General features: G+C 67.5%; 3 protein-coding genes across 3 annotated transcripts in view; 1 reads left to right on the forward strand and 2 right to left on the reverse strand.

The window, feature by feature from the left end:
• The first annotated feature begins 66 nt into the window (after positions 1–66).
• CHLRE_16g694250v5 (uncharacterized protein) lies at positions 67–4878 on the forward strand. The gene is made up of 10 exons (XM_043071779.1): positions 67–246; positions 449–473; positions 685–773; positions 981–1315; positions 1600–1882; positions 2146–2385; positions 2702–3025; positions 3330–3437; positions 3741–3846; positions 4234–4878. The coding sequence occupies exons 1-10, from the start codon at positions 136–138 to the stop codon at positions 4455–4457; spliced, it is 1845 nt and encodes a 614-aa protein (XP_042915298.1). The 5' UTR covers positions 67–135; the 3' UTR covers positions 4458–4878.
• Positions 4879–5000: 122 nt separating this feature from the next.
• CHLRE_16g694200v5 (uncharacterized protein) lies at positions 5001–11376 on the reverse strand. Its single transcript, XM_043071771.1, has 14 exons — positions 11255–11376; positions 11111–11158; positions 10474–10871; positions 10137–10218; positions 9513–9782; positions 9123–9301; positions 8409–8856; positions 8145–8203; positions 7883–7935; positions 7519–7615; positions 7073–7181; positions 6499–6745; positions 5904–6274; positions 5001–5556 (listed from the first exon to the last, which is right to left on the reverse strand). The coding sequence occupies exons 1-14, from the start codon at positions 11340–11342 to the stop codon at positions 5507–5509; spliced, it is 2499 nt and encodes an 832-aa protein (XP_042915299.1). The 5' UTR covers positions 11343–11376; the 3' UTR covers positions 5001–5506.
• A 54-nt stretch (positions 11377–11430) lies between these two features.
• The window catches only part of CHLRE_16g694201v5 (uncharacterized protein), a 9096-nt gene continuing 6829 nt past the window's right edge, over positions 11431–13697 (reverse strand). The window contains exons 11-13 of the mRNA XM_043071772.1: positions 12655–13124; positions 12174–12230; positions 11431–11981 (exon numbers count right to left, since the gene is read on the reverse strand). Of these exons, the coding sequence (XP_042915300.1) occupies positions 11667–11981; positions 12174–12230; positions 12655–13124 (842 nt within the window). The 3' untranslated portion in view covers positions 11431–11666. The remainder of the gene's footprint in view (positions 11982–12173; positions 12231–12654; positions 13125–13697) is intronic.

The raw sequence follows: 13697 nt of genomic DNA on the forward strand, positions 1-13697 counted from the left end.
CGCGGCTACTTCTCTGCCAGGATAGAGCAATCGCGTTTATGTCGCGATCGTCGTCGCCCCTGTGCAATTGAAGAGCGCGACCCTGCTATGCAATTTTTTCTAGCATCGCGTAACTTAACATTTGTGCATACAGTAATGCCGGACGCCTCTGTGCTTGTGGAGGCCCCAGTGCCGGAGCTGCCGACAACTGTCTGGCTGCATATCTTCTCGTTTCTGCACGTGCCGGCGCTGCAGGCCGCAGCAAGGGTAAGATATTTGTTCTGAAAAAGCATTTGTTAGCCGGAAGCGCGAGCGGGTGTGAGTGGGTTGGGCCACCGACAGGGTGGGGGTGGGCCTGGGCTGGGCCCGACGGAAGCAGGGGTGGACGGAAGTGACTTTGTCTGTCACCCGATGCGCGCTTGCCCTTCCTCGCCCCCCCCCCCCACACACACAAAACCACTACACACAGGTGTGCCAGGAATGGAGCCGCATGGGTGAGAGCACGTGCGCGCTCCTTTGCCGCCTGCCTTGTGCCGCATTCTGTGTGCATGGGGGGTTTGCTGCGTTGCAGGGGTGCCCCTGCTGCGTTGCAAACGGTTGCTTCCCAACATGGGATCTCCATAACTCATCCCCCTCTCCCCCTCTCTCCCCTTACACATACACACACGCGCGCGCACCGCCGCCTGCTGTCCTGTCCCCCCGCAGTGGCCACGGAGGGTCTGTGGGAGGCCGTGGCACAGGCGACGTACCCGCCCCGCACACTGGTGCCGGCGGCGTACCGGGGCTCGTACCGGGTGCGTGCATGTGCGTGTATGCGTGAGAGCATGTGCGAGGGCGTGTGGTGGCTGGGGCAAGGGGCGTGGCTTGGGGTGCGAGGACATTCACGGGAAGCTGGCTTCAACTCTCTCCCAGTCCCACTCCCATCCCCATCCGCTGAGCTGAAACCCCTGTCGTCATTTCCCGATTTGCCACACTCCCATGCACCCAAACGAGCAACGCAGCGGCTGGTGCTGCACCGCAACAGCCGCAACGCAGTCGCCTTCATCCCCCTGTGCCGCGGGGCTGCCGCCGGGACCGCCTCGGGTGAGACAGCGCCAGCACCGGCGCCGACAGGCGGCGGCGGCGCAGCCGCCGCCGGCGGTCGTGGCGGCGGCGGCGCCGCCGCCGCCGACGGCTTCTCTATGGCGGCGGCGGCGGCGGCGGCGGCGGATGGGGACGGTGTGATTCGCAGCGCCTGGCGCTACAACCACCCGGCGGGCGACCGGTACTACGAGTGCCGCCTGCTGTCCATGGAGATGCAGCCGCGGCCCACACACACCTCGCCGCCCTACCTCAGGTGTGGTAAGGGCCGTAACGTGTGTGTAGGTGTGCTAGAAATGTAGTTGTAAAAAAGCACAAGGAAAGCAAAGCGCAAAGGCAGTATAGGAAATGTGTGTGTGTGTGTGTGTGTGTGTGTGTGTGTGCGGCGCGGCGTTCCAACTTTACTGGCCGTTTCCCGTCCGTACTGAACTCGCGCAACCAACTAACCAATCATCCGATACAGCACAACCGCCCAACTGACCAACCGCCCTGCATGCCCATTGCTTCCAACCGCCCCCAACTGCCACCGTCATCCCACAGGCTGTACTTCGACGTCCGCGGCGAGGTCGACCTGCGCGACCCGTCCAAATCCAGTCTGTCGGTTGTACGGCTCAACCGCCGCCGCGACGTGCAGGCGGCGGCGGCGGCGCGGCGCGCCCGCCATGCCGCAATGGCGGCGGCGGGCTTGGGCGACGCACCCGGCGGCGGCGGCGGCGTGGGTGTGGGCTGGGGCTGGCGGGGGCATGCGGAGGTGGACAGCGAAGTGGAGGACGACGATGACAGCCGGTTTGGCTACGGCCAGGACAAGGCGCTCCTGGCCCTGGTGCGTGAGCCGCCCTAACTTGATTGCCGCCGTCAAGTGTGTGTGTGTGTGTGTGTGTGTGTGTGTGTGTGTGTGTGTGTCTGTGTGTGGCAGCAGAGCGGCACGGCAGCAGGGCGGTGACCGCCTCCTCATGGGGCCCGGGCCCGCCGCTTCCCGGCTCCTCTACGAACACACCGATGTCGCTCATGTCGCCGACCACCAATGGCCGCCCGCCCCCCAATTAATCATGAATGTAACCCCCCACCACCACCCCCGCCCCTCAGATCCGCAGCCGACGCGCTCAGGCGGTGCAGCTAGCTGACACAGTGGCGGCGCAGCTCAGGAGCCAGGCGGCGGCGGCGGCGGCGGCGGCGTCAGGGGGCCCACCACGCGACGGGGAGCCGCCGCCGCCGCCGGCGGCTGGCGCGGTGCTGCTGCTGCCGGGTGAACGCGAGCTGCTGCACCTGGCCCGCCGCGTGTCACGGGCGGTGGTGCTGCGGGAGGTAGAGGAGGGCAATGACCTGGTGCGTGTGTGTGTGTGTGTGTGTGTGTGTGTGTTTGTGTGTGCGTGTGTGTGTGTGCGTGTGGAGCAAAGCACAAGGCAAGGGAACGCCACGAGGGAAGGCGCAGGACTGTGTACGTGGTGCGGTGCGACGCTGTCGGTGTTGTTCTGTGAGTGCAGAACCCTCCGTCCGCCGACCCGCCGGGCCGAGGTCCCATACTTACCCGCAAGCGACCTGCAGCCCCCGAGTCCCCATCCTACCTTGCATTGGGTGGGGAGAGGTGTCCGCCTCCGCCCCCTCCACCTCCACCGCCGCCACACACACCCCGCCTGCCCAGGACCCCGACCACCTGGCGGCCTTGGAGCGGGCCACACTGCGCCGCGTGCTGCGCGCATGGAGCAGCGCCCGCAGCGGGGAAGAGGCGGCGGCGGCGGCGGCGGCGCTTCTTACTGCCGCCGGCGCCGGCGCCGCTGCCGCCGACGGTGGGCACTGCGGCGACTGCGGCGGTGATGGCGAGGAGGGCGGCGGCGGCGACGACTGGCCCGCCGCGCCCTTCTGTGTGCCCATGGGTCCGCAGCCGCTGCGGCTGTTGGCTGCCGCACACGCCGCCGAGCCGCCCAGCTCCGTGGGCTTCATGGCGCGCAGCTACCGCCAACACAAGGTGGGGCGGGGCGGGAAGGGTTGGCGGGGAGGGAGACGGGGAGGGAGACGAGGCGAGAGACGAGGCTGGAGACGGGGCGGGAGGCGGGCGAGCGGGTTCGTGTGTATCGTACGGTGAGTGCAGATTGTGGACAAATGCATGGACGCACACAAACACCATACACAGGTGATTGCGACACGGTACTAAGCCGTTCTGCTGATTTCGCAGTCCGTTCCGCACACGCTCACACTTCGACGGCTGGGCGCGCGCGCATGTTTGTTCCGCGCTGCCGCTGCTCCAATATTGCGCCCACGCCACGCCACAGGGTGTGCTGGAGTGGACGGGCGAGCCGCTGGGGCGGCTGCTGCGGGCGCTGCAGGAGCACGGCGGCGCGCTGATGTTCTCGTACGCCTGCAACATCAGCAGCCGGCAGGTGCGTGGGGAGGCGCGCTGGGGAGTGGAGGGTGCTCAGACCGTACACACGATGCGTTGAACGCATACACATACGCACGTGTGTTTAACTTTGGTGCCATATCGCACCGCACTTTGCTTGTGTACTCGTTCCCTGGTGCATGAGTTCAGGCATGCACATGCCGGTAAACCCAACGCGACGCCACGTGCGCTCACACGGTCCGCCATCTGCACCACTGTCCTCCCCCTTTCCTCCCCCTGGCCCCCGCCTCACCATACCCCCCACCTCATCCCCCCACCTCATCCCCCCCACCCCACCCACTAGACCTCCTTCCGGGCCGACTACTCGCCCGCGGTGCTGCTGGGGCCGCGGCTGAGGCCGGGCGCCCTGGCGGAGCAGTGGCGCGACGTGGCGGAGTTTCGCGAGCCGGGTGGGGTGGGGGGTGGGTGGGTGGGTGGGTGGGTGGGGTAGGGTGGGTGGGTGAATGGGTGGGTGGGCGGGATGGGTGGGTGGGTGGGTGGGCGGGTGGGTGGGTGGTGGGCGCGGCAGCGGCGCCGGCAGGCTCGTGTGCTTCCGTCGCCGGTGGTTGGGAAGCACAAGGAGAGTGGCTTGTTTTTCGCCGCGTGTTTGGGGCGTGACGCCGAGAGTGAGAGAGTGAGAGAGGGAGAGAGGAGAGAGGGAGAGATGCTTAGGGCCTGGCGGTGCTCCTGCGCGCCTGCACATGCCGACAAGCACGCACGGGCGGTCGTGTGTTCGCGTGCTGACTCCGCCCCTGCCGCCCTGCACTCACGCGGTCCCCCCCCCCCTCGCCCCGCAGGCGAGGAGTTTGTGCGGCTGCAGGCGGAGGGGGATGAGCAGGAGCGCGCGCGCTGGCGGCCGGGGCTGCCGGCGGGGGTGCTGGCGCGGGGGGTGGCCTGGTGGGGGCCGCCGCGGCGGCACGGCGGGGCGGCGGGTGTGGGCGCTGGGGCGGAGGGCGAGGAGGACGAGGACGAAGAGGGTGTGGGCGCCGGGGTGTTGTGGCGGGGCGCCAACGCCCGATAGGATGCAGTCACTTTTGAAGTAGGTTTGCTGCAATGATGCTGACCTTCAGGCAACGCATTGTTTTCAAGTCGGGTGGTAGCGTGAAGCTGTGTGCGCACCCACCTATCAGGCCATGCGCGGCATGCGTCACTGCAAGACAATTAAGTGGCATCTGCCGTATGGTCCATCACACACACATACACACCTGACACGACATGCTGCAAAACCGCGCATGCAGTCTGACGGCGGCGGGGCCTCGAGGGCGCCCGCCAGCATGGATACCGGTGATGTGTTAAAACGCACAGTAAAGTTGGGGATCTGTGTTGTGTGTGTGTGTGTGTGTGTGTGTGTGTGTGTGTGTGTGTACGGGTATGTGTTAGAAAACGTATGTGTGTGTGTGTGTGTGTGTGTGTGTGTGTGTCAGCACCACGTCTCAATCACTACCCCTCAGGCCACGGCTAGCTCTGCCCCACTCACTCATGCCCCACATACTGCCTGGCTTGCTCCGGTGCCGCCCGCCTGCCGGCCATCCCCGCCCGCCCCCCCCCCCCAGTGGCATTCGGTTCGGTTTAGTTTGGGCTGGTATCTCCCCCCTGCCGCTGCCACTGCTACCGCCAGCCTCTTCAGCTGCGGCGGTCGAGTCCGCCCCCCCCTCCAGCCGCACCCGTCGCTTGGGACCTCTGTTCCTTGCCCAACCGCATCGAGCAGTTTGCTAGACATGTCATGTGATGGGATGATACCGCCCGATACCGTCAACATCTCCTCTGGAGACTTGTATCGAACACGAGTAGTCCTCAAGCTCACGGAAGTGCTTGATTAATGCAAGCCAAATCTGAACACACACTCTCAACATCAAGCCATGGCAAGTAACATCACATCATTAGAAAGTAACTGCACGAAATAACTGGCCGGCGCCGCCATAGGACAGGCCGCACCGCTCAGCGCCGCCCCGCCTTCCGACACACGACTACCGCTACAATGCTGCTACTGCTGCAGTGCTCCTGCTGCTACTGCTACTGCTGCTCCTGCTGCAGTGCTGCTGCTACACTGCTCCTGCTGCAGTGCTGCTGCTACTGGCAGGCGGGGTCCTCCGAGTCCTGCAGCCCATTGCAGTCGTCATCTGCGGGGGTGGGGCCGGAGGCGGGAGGGCGGGGGTGGGTGGGGGTGGAGCGAGGAGCGAGCGGGACCAAGTAAGGGCATTTGCGCGGGGATGCCTGCGCGTGCGGGGGCGGACGACGCCCAAGCAATATAAGCCCTACCGGCATGCAATCAGCACTGCTCCCACTCAGGCCCCTCCCCTCAGCACTACCGCACTCAGCCACAGCCCCCCACACCTCCCGCAGCCCCTTCCCCCCGTTGTGAAGCATAGGCCACGCTCTCCTCCTCGCTCTATTGCATTGGGTTCGGTTCACTTTGGGCTGGTATCTACAATCCCACACCCAAGCCCCACGCCCCAGCCCCCCGCACCCAGTCCGTTGTAGCACTGCTCGCCGTCCTCGGCGCCCTCCGCCACCTCCGCCGTGAAGCGGCACAGCGCCACGGTGGCCGACTGGCCGTCCCGCCGCCGCACCTCCACCGCCAGGTGGCCCCCCGTGGCGACCGGGTCCGAGGACAGGTAGCGGAAGGCGCTGCCCACCGGCCAGGGCGCGGCTGCGGGCGGAGGCGGGGAGGAGGAGGAGGAGGAGGCGTCGGTGTTGGTGCTGGGGTCGGTGGCGGCGGCTGGTGGGGAGGCGGTGGCGTCGGCGTCGGCGTCGGCTGGCTGCAGCATGGCGCGGATGAGGGTGTGGGAGCCGGGCGCGGCGGGGGCGCCCGTGGCGGTCTCGTTGGACTCGTGCACCCTGCGGGGCGGGGCGGTGCAGGGTAGGCTGTCCGTGTGCGACACAACACGTGTATGCAAGGCAGTCGCAGGAGGTGGTTTGCACACGGTATCATTGGCACGGAAGCGGACAGTGCTCCTTCTCTGCGGACGTAGCGTGGCGTACCCGCCACGCGTGCGTGCCCGCCCCCCCTCGCCCATCCCCCCTCCCCCACGCCCCCACCTCTCACTCCCCTACCCACTCACCACACGCGCATGTCGTACTCCTCCGGCAGACCGCTGTCGTACCCGCCCCCGCCGCCGCCGCCCCCTCCACCGGCCCGCTGCCGCACGCGGTACGACAGGAACAGCGCGCGCTGCCAGCCCAGGCCGCCCGCCGCCGCCGCCGCCGCCGCCGCCGCCTGTGCGGGCAGCCCGGCCTGCTCCACCACCAGGCGCAGCAGGCAGTGGGCGGCCAGGGCCATGGCGGGCAGCTGGAACTCCGTGAACACGCCTGAGGGGGGGGGGGTTGCAAGGATGTTTGGACAAGGGGGGGGAGGAGGGTGAGTGGGTGAGAGAGGGGGGGTTACATGGATGATTAGAGTGAAGGCGTAGCCAGGAATGGGGGGCACGGGCGAGCCGTCAGTGAAAGAGTGGGGTACGGTAATCTTGCCGACTAGGGGAGGGGTAACGGAGGTAGTCAAGCGGGGGGACGCGTAGGCCAGTGGGTGGCAGTGGTGAGGCCGCGGCCCCACACACCCAGCTTCCCCCCCCCCGCCCCACATCCAGCTCCCCCCGCCCCACACCCAATCCCCCCTGGACCCCCGCCTCCGCCCCTCACCCGCGGGCAGCTCCCGCAGCGGCATGTCGGCCCGGCTGGTGGCGGCGGCGCCCGTCCCCGGGTCCACCCCCTGCAGCTCCAGCGGGCCCGACCAGCCCAGCTTGTAGGCCTGAGGGGTTGTGGGGGTGGGGGGCCGGGAGGCGGGGTGGTGGGAGGCGGGGTGGTGGGGTGCGGGGTGGTGGGAGGCGGGGTGGTGGGAGGCGGGGTGGTGGGGTGCGGGGTGGTGGGAGGCGGGGTGGTGATGACGCGGTGCATCAGCATGCAATGCCCGCAGCGCATGGTTGGTGGGTGGAGTGCACGGGCGGGCGGACCGCGGCCACTTACACCAGTGTCACTTCATCATCACGACCCCATCATGATGGCTTGGCCCCGGTTGTGGGTCCTGTTTAGACTGTCCAGACTGTGCAGAGTCCCGTCCCCGCCCGGCCCACCAGGCCGCCACTCACGTTGGGTGCGGCGAAGCACACGCCCGCGCCGGCCGAGCCCATGGGGTCCGTGGGGTCGGGCTGCGCCGCCTGGTCCGTGGAGCCAGCCACCAGCAGCCTGAAGGGGAGGGGGCCACGGGAGGGGGCGGGGGGTACACTGCTGACTAGTTAAAAGGGGGGGGGGGGCGGCGGGTGGCGGTTGAGGAGGGGTGGGACAGTACGGCAGTCGGAGCAGAGGGAGGGAGCAGGGGGCGTGTGAGACCGGGTCAGTCGGCATGGGACTGGCTATCGCTAGCAGCCGCCATGTTTCCAAGACAACGAGGGGACAGGTGAGAGAACGCAGAACGCCGGCGGGCCACACAGGCCACACGCTGGCGGCTCTCACCCGGCGGCGTGTGGGACGCCCTCGTTGTGTCCGAGCGCATGCAGCAGGTGGGCCTGCACGTGCAGGGGGGGGGCACGTGCAGGGGGGGTGGGTGGGTGGGTGGGGGGGGCCGAGGTGTGGGTCGATGACACATTGACACGGGGACCGCCCCCACGACCCCCACTGCCGCCACACTGGCAGAGCCCCTCCTGGCAGCCGTGCATAGCTGCTGTGGAGAGCCCAGGCACCCCGCCCCCCCGCCCCGCCCCGCCCCCTCACTCACGGGGTCGGGGGCGCTGCTGCCCGGCGGCACGAACAGCCAGGACGTACAGGGGCCGCCGTCTGGTGGTGGGATGGTGGGGAGGTGGGGGAGGTGGGGAGGTGTTGAGATGGTGGGGCGCTGTGAGGTAGGAGTGAGGCTCGAGGAGTGTGTGGGTGATCCGGAAGTTGTCCCGCAACTTCACCCTTCCCCCTTCCCCCGCCACAAGCCCCCAAACGAGCAAGGCGGCATTCCCCCCTACCTCCCTTCACTCCGGCACCCACTCACCCGGGCACCCCGCCGACACCAGCCCGTGAAACGCCTGCTGCGCCCCGCCTCCACCTCCGCCTCCACCTCCACCACCTCCACCACTGCCATCAGCCCCGCTGCCAGCGAAGCAGGCCGCCGAGGCCGCCAGCAGCAGCGCGCGGCGGTAGGCGGGCAGCGCACCCCACACGTCCGGCCGCTCGCGCTGCAACCAGGCCTGCGCCGCCTCCGCCAGCGCCGCCGCCTCCGGCTGCCCGCACCCACTGGCCAGGTCGTAATCGGCACCGCCGCCGCCGCCGCCGCCGCCGCCGCCGCCCGCCGTGCGGCCCGAGCAGGGGAAGGCGCCGGCGCCGCCCAGCGGCACGGGGCCCAGCACCAGGCTGCCGGCGGCGGCGCCACTGCTGCTACTGCTACTGCTGCTGCTGCCGTCGGGCTCGCTGCGCAGGCGGTACATGTCGTGGGAGCACGCCTGCGGTGGCAGTAGTGGTGGTGGTGGTGCGGGTGTTGGTGGCGGTGGTAAGGGCGCCGGTGATGGTGTGCGCGCTCGGCAGCGGCAAGGGGCCAGCGCGCAGTAGCAGCAGCAACACCCAGCACAGGGTTACACATCCTACGCCCCTTCCACGCCCTCGCCCGAGTCCTCGCGCCCAAGCCCTCGCGTCCACGCCCGCGCCCCCCTCATCCACCCACCACCTGCAGCGCGCACCCACACACACACACGCGCAGCACACTGCCCACCTGCAGTGTGCGCTGCAGCGAGGGCCCCTCCGCGCCCAGCAGCGCCGCCCGCACCGCCGCGGCGCTCAGCGGCGCCAGGCCGCAGCCGCCCGCCGCCGCCCCCGCCCCCGCCCCGTCCTCGAACAGGAGCACCAGCGCCGACACCTCCAGCGGCTGGCCCAGCTCGGGACCCCACGTCTCTGTGCGCCGTGAGCGACGCATGGGCAGCAGGGGGCGATTGAGCGACGCAGAGAGCTACACCCGGACAAGAGAAGCGGGCGTCGTGCCATGCAAGCCTGTGAATACTTCAATGAACCTCCCGCTCTTTCGCAGTGCGTTCAAATTTCGTTTGGGCTGGTATTTACAACCTCCTACCCCCGCCCTCGTCACACGGCACGCCCCCGCACGCACCCTGCTTGGGCTCCACCCGCACCACCTCCCGCACCGGCCCGCTCGCCACCGCGCCCGGCATGCCCGTCGCCGGCCAGGCCGCCTGCGGGCCGCTGAAGGGCCGCGCCCGCCGCTCCGCCACACTGAGGCCGTCCAACAGCCGCAGCAGCCCTTGGGCTGCCAGGTCGCCCAAGGGCCGGCGCTCCGAGGTGTTGTTCAGAGCGGCCAGCGCCGCCGCCGCCGCCGTGGCCTCCGCCTCCGACAGGGGCGGACTGGAATCACCACCAGAGCCTGCGGTTGAATGTACAACGCATCAGGTGACTGCGGGTTTGGCAGGCGGAAGCACCGCCTTCTCCTCATGTCTTTGACCCGGCCCGCATCACTGAGGTTCCGCAAACCTTGCAGTTAAAAACCACTCGACTCCGACGCGTCTTGCTGCCCCGAAAGCTCTTGTGTTCCCCCCCCACCCCCCCCCCCACACATACACACACACACACACACACACACACACACACATACACACACACACAGTGTTCAGCGGCTTTGTTCCGTTTGTTTTTGTGTTTAACACACACACACACACACACACACACACACACACACACACACACACACACACACACACACACGCCCGCAGCCACTCGCCTGGCGGCGCCAGTCCCAGCTGCTGCGCCACTGCGGGGTTGAGGAAGAAGGTGGCGGGCACCTGCAGCCAGCTGCCCGTCACCTGGGGGGAGTGGAGCAATGGTGGGGGTGGGGGGGGGAGTAGATGGGCACGACTGGGTGGGTGGGGGCCATGCATTCCGCCAGGTACAATTTAAAGCACGACTGAAGGACAAGGACAAGGATAAGGACCATGAAAGTGGGCATGTGGTACCGGGGCAGGCTGCCTTCCCTCCTGCCGCCGCGCCGCGCCCTCGACGCACTCAAGAGCCGTCCGCCAATTTGTCCCTGGTTCCCGCCTCCTTTCCCCCGGGCTCACCAGGTATCTCCCCTGCTCCCCAAGGTCGATGCTGACGTAGAGCCAGTGCGTGGCATTGACGGGCTCCTGCAGCCGAGCTGTGACCGAGTAGCTGGAACTAGCTGAGTCCGACCCGTCCGACGTGGCCAGGAGCTCGCGATGGCGGTGACTCCCCCGCGCCGGCGGGGCAGCCAGCAGCCGCCGCGGCGGAGGCGACCGCCGACGTGGCGGCGGCAGACTGCTGCTAGCATGAGGCGCTTTGGTGGAGGCGGGCGGCGGCGAGGCGTCCTCGAGCGAAATAGGGGGAAACGGTGGCGCGCGTTTGCCCGCCTGGGCCCCACCTCGAGGCGGTGGTGCGCCTCTCGGCAGGCCCGCGTCCAGCAAGCCAGACGGATGCGCTATGAATACATTCAATTGTCCTGTAAGGCGTTTGGTCACGCACCATTTGCTTGAGTAATACGTCGACACTGCGTGGACATCCCTGCAGTTAATGCCGTCTTGGTAGCATGACCCCGTTTTCCAGTGCGCGAAAGGGGCACGAAGGATTTCTAAGGCTCTTATCACAGAGCAACGCGACAGCGACTAAAGGAAGCGCCCATGGCAACGCTATTGACCGCAGTTAGCGGCAGCTTCCTCCTGCTAACCAGAAGAGCCTCACCGTAAATTACCACGTTAAAGGGCACAAGCGATGAAGTATCCACGGCGCCTACATCGAAGGGATTGTGAAGTTCTAGTTCAATACCCCCAAGGCCTGACTGAACGGGCCGCGCCGCCCGCAGTGCCAGATCGCTTGCGACCGCACCTATAGCGGCAACCAGATAAATACAAAGCAGCAGCAGCTGGCGCCAGCACCCCGATATCCGTGCGGCGACACTCGAGACGCGTTCCATTGACGACACCTGCTTTTTGTGTTACAGTCGGTGGCTGGCGTGCATCTTCATGTGAGACATAAAATCACACAATTGCGACAACAAGACACTCATACCCGATCCCTCATACTTTCTGACCTCGCGCGCAATAACCCCTTTGACCTCCAGTGCCTCCACCAACCGTGCTCGTACGGTGGATTCGGGCGCAATCAACCCGCCACGTCTTTCAAATCCCGCTGACGCACTGTCACCAGCGGGCACACCCCTCTCCTCCTATGATCTACGCAACACCGAAATCGCGAGGCCCGCGCCATCCTGCGCCATCCCAGGACAGGCAGGGCTAACTCAACGGCGACCGACCTTCCGCACACCCCCAGCCACACGCACGCCGCCTGCGGCCCCCGCGTTCTTCCCCTTGTGCTGCGCCCCCACTGCCGCCTGTGCGCCTCCTCCTCCGGCACCCCCTGCGCCACCCGCTGCCTCCGCCTCCGCCGCCGCCGCTGCCGCGCCTTTGCGGCCTAGCGGCTGCGCGGGCCGCCAGCGGCGCACCGCCCTCGCCACCCGAATAACGGGGTGGTGGCGGCGGCCGGGCGGCAGGCGCGAGCGGAGGCGCTGCAGCTCCCGCAGCTTCATCTGCCGCTCGAAGAACGCGCGCATGGCCTGTGCGGGGGCGTGTGGATGCGGTATTGCCATGGCGGACTTCAGCTGGTGCCAGGTCAGGTGCCGGGCGGCAGAGGCAGACACGCCGAGCGCACACACAGGGGCGGGGGCGGGGTGACACGGCTGACACGGCGATGGGTGACACGCGCACGGGATCGACACGTGCGGGGCCGCGCAGGGCCGCCCACCCACCTGCATGGCCTGCCCCCGCCGCTGCGCCTGGTCCAGCTGCAGCAGCACCTGGTAGTCCTGCGTGTGTGGGGAGGAGGAGGGGGGGGGGGGGGCGATTGCAAATATGTGCGAAAAATCCCCGGGGGAAAGGTGGTAAATGCCAGCCCAAACTAAACCGAACCCAATGCAAAAGAGCGAGGACAGGGGGGTATCCACCATGGGGGTATCCCACCATATCATGAGATTGCAAAAACAAGGGAAAGAAGGTCATGCTGGAAACGCAAACAGCAAGGGGAGACGGTGTGGGTGTATTTGGGTGTGTGCATTGAAGTTGAACTCGGTGTTGAACGTATCAGGAGCGGATGTGCAGATGCAGGGAGACGCAGTCAGCAATACACTCACCGCCAGCGAGGGGCAGACAGTAACACACCCGCCCCTGCACGCCGCAACAACTGCCCACGCACCCGACAGCCCCGCTCTACCCTCCCATCCCTGCCCTCACCTCCTCCGTCATGCCCGCCGGCAGGCCCTCCTCCGCCGCCGCGCCGCCACCGCCGCCTCCTCCTCCACCTCCAGCCGCCGCCGCCGCCGCCCCATCCGCCGCCCCTGCCGCACGCGCCGCCGCAATTGCCTCCAGCAGGTCCCTCACCGCCTGCACCCGGCTGCGTGGCGGCCCCGAGCCCCCCTGCGGAGACTGCCCCTGCTGCTGCCCCTGCCCTTGCTGCTGCTGCTGCCGGCGCGGCGGGCTCAGGTCGGCATCTTCCTCGCCGTCCGCCATTTCCTCATCCTCGTCCTCATCCTCCTCACCCTCACTCTCCTCGTCCTCATCCTCCTCACCCTCCTCGTCCTCCTCCTCCTCCTCCTCGCCCTCCTCGCCCTCCTCCTGGTCGTGGTGCACCAGCACTGGCGGCCCGGCGGCGGCGTCCTTGCGCCAGGCGTGGTGCGGGTGGGCCGGGTCAGTGGGGTCGGTGCCTGTGCGGCGGGGGCGGGGCGGGCGGGGCGGGGTGGAGAGGCCGGGGGCGGGGGCGTCAACGCCGTTTCCATAGTGCGGCAGTCCACACACGCACACACACGCGCAGGGTGATAGAACACCAGTGCGGTCCTAGTTTACACACACACACACACGCACACACACACACACACACACACACACACACACACACACACACACACACACACACACACACACACACACACACACACACACACACACACACACACACACACACACACACACACACACACACACACACACGGCGGGCTTTCGTTTCGTTTCGGCCGCTCAGGTGATGCTGACGGACTTCTTCAAGGGCCGCATCTGCCACGCCTGCCACATGCCCAGCACACGCATGATGCGCTGCGGCAGCTGCCGCGAGGTGAGGGGGGCGGCGGGAGGGCGGGCGGGGAAGGGGGGCGAAGGCGGAGAAGGGCTACGTGAGGGCGAAGCCAGTGGAATGGACTGCCCTAAGCATTTACGTGTGCAGCACACACATTGTGATGCCCTCATTCATTTGCCATCATGTGTGTGTGTGATGTGTTCTCAGG

This window comes from Chlamydomonas reinhardtii, chromosome 16 (genome assembly GCF_000002595.2).
Source record: "Chlamydomonas reinhardtii strain CC-503 cw92 mt+ chromosome 16, whole genome shotgun sequence".
Taxonomy (NCBI): Eukaryota; Viridiplantae; Chlorophyta; class Chlorophyceae; order Chlamydomonadales; family Chlamydomonadaceae; genus Chlamydomonas; species Chlamydomonas reinhardtii.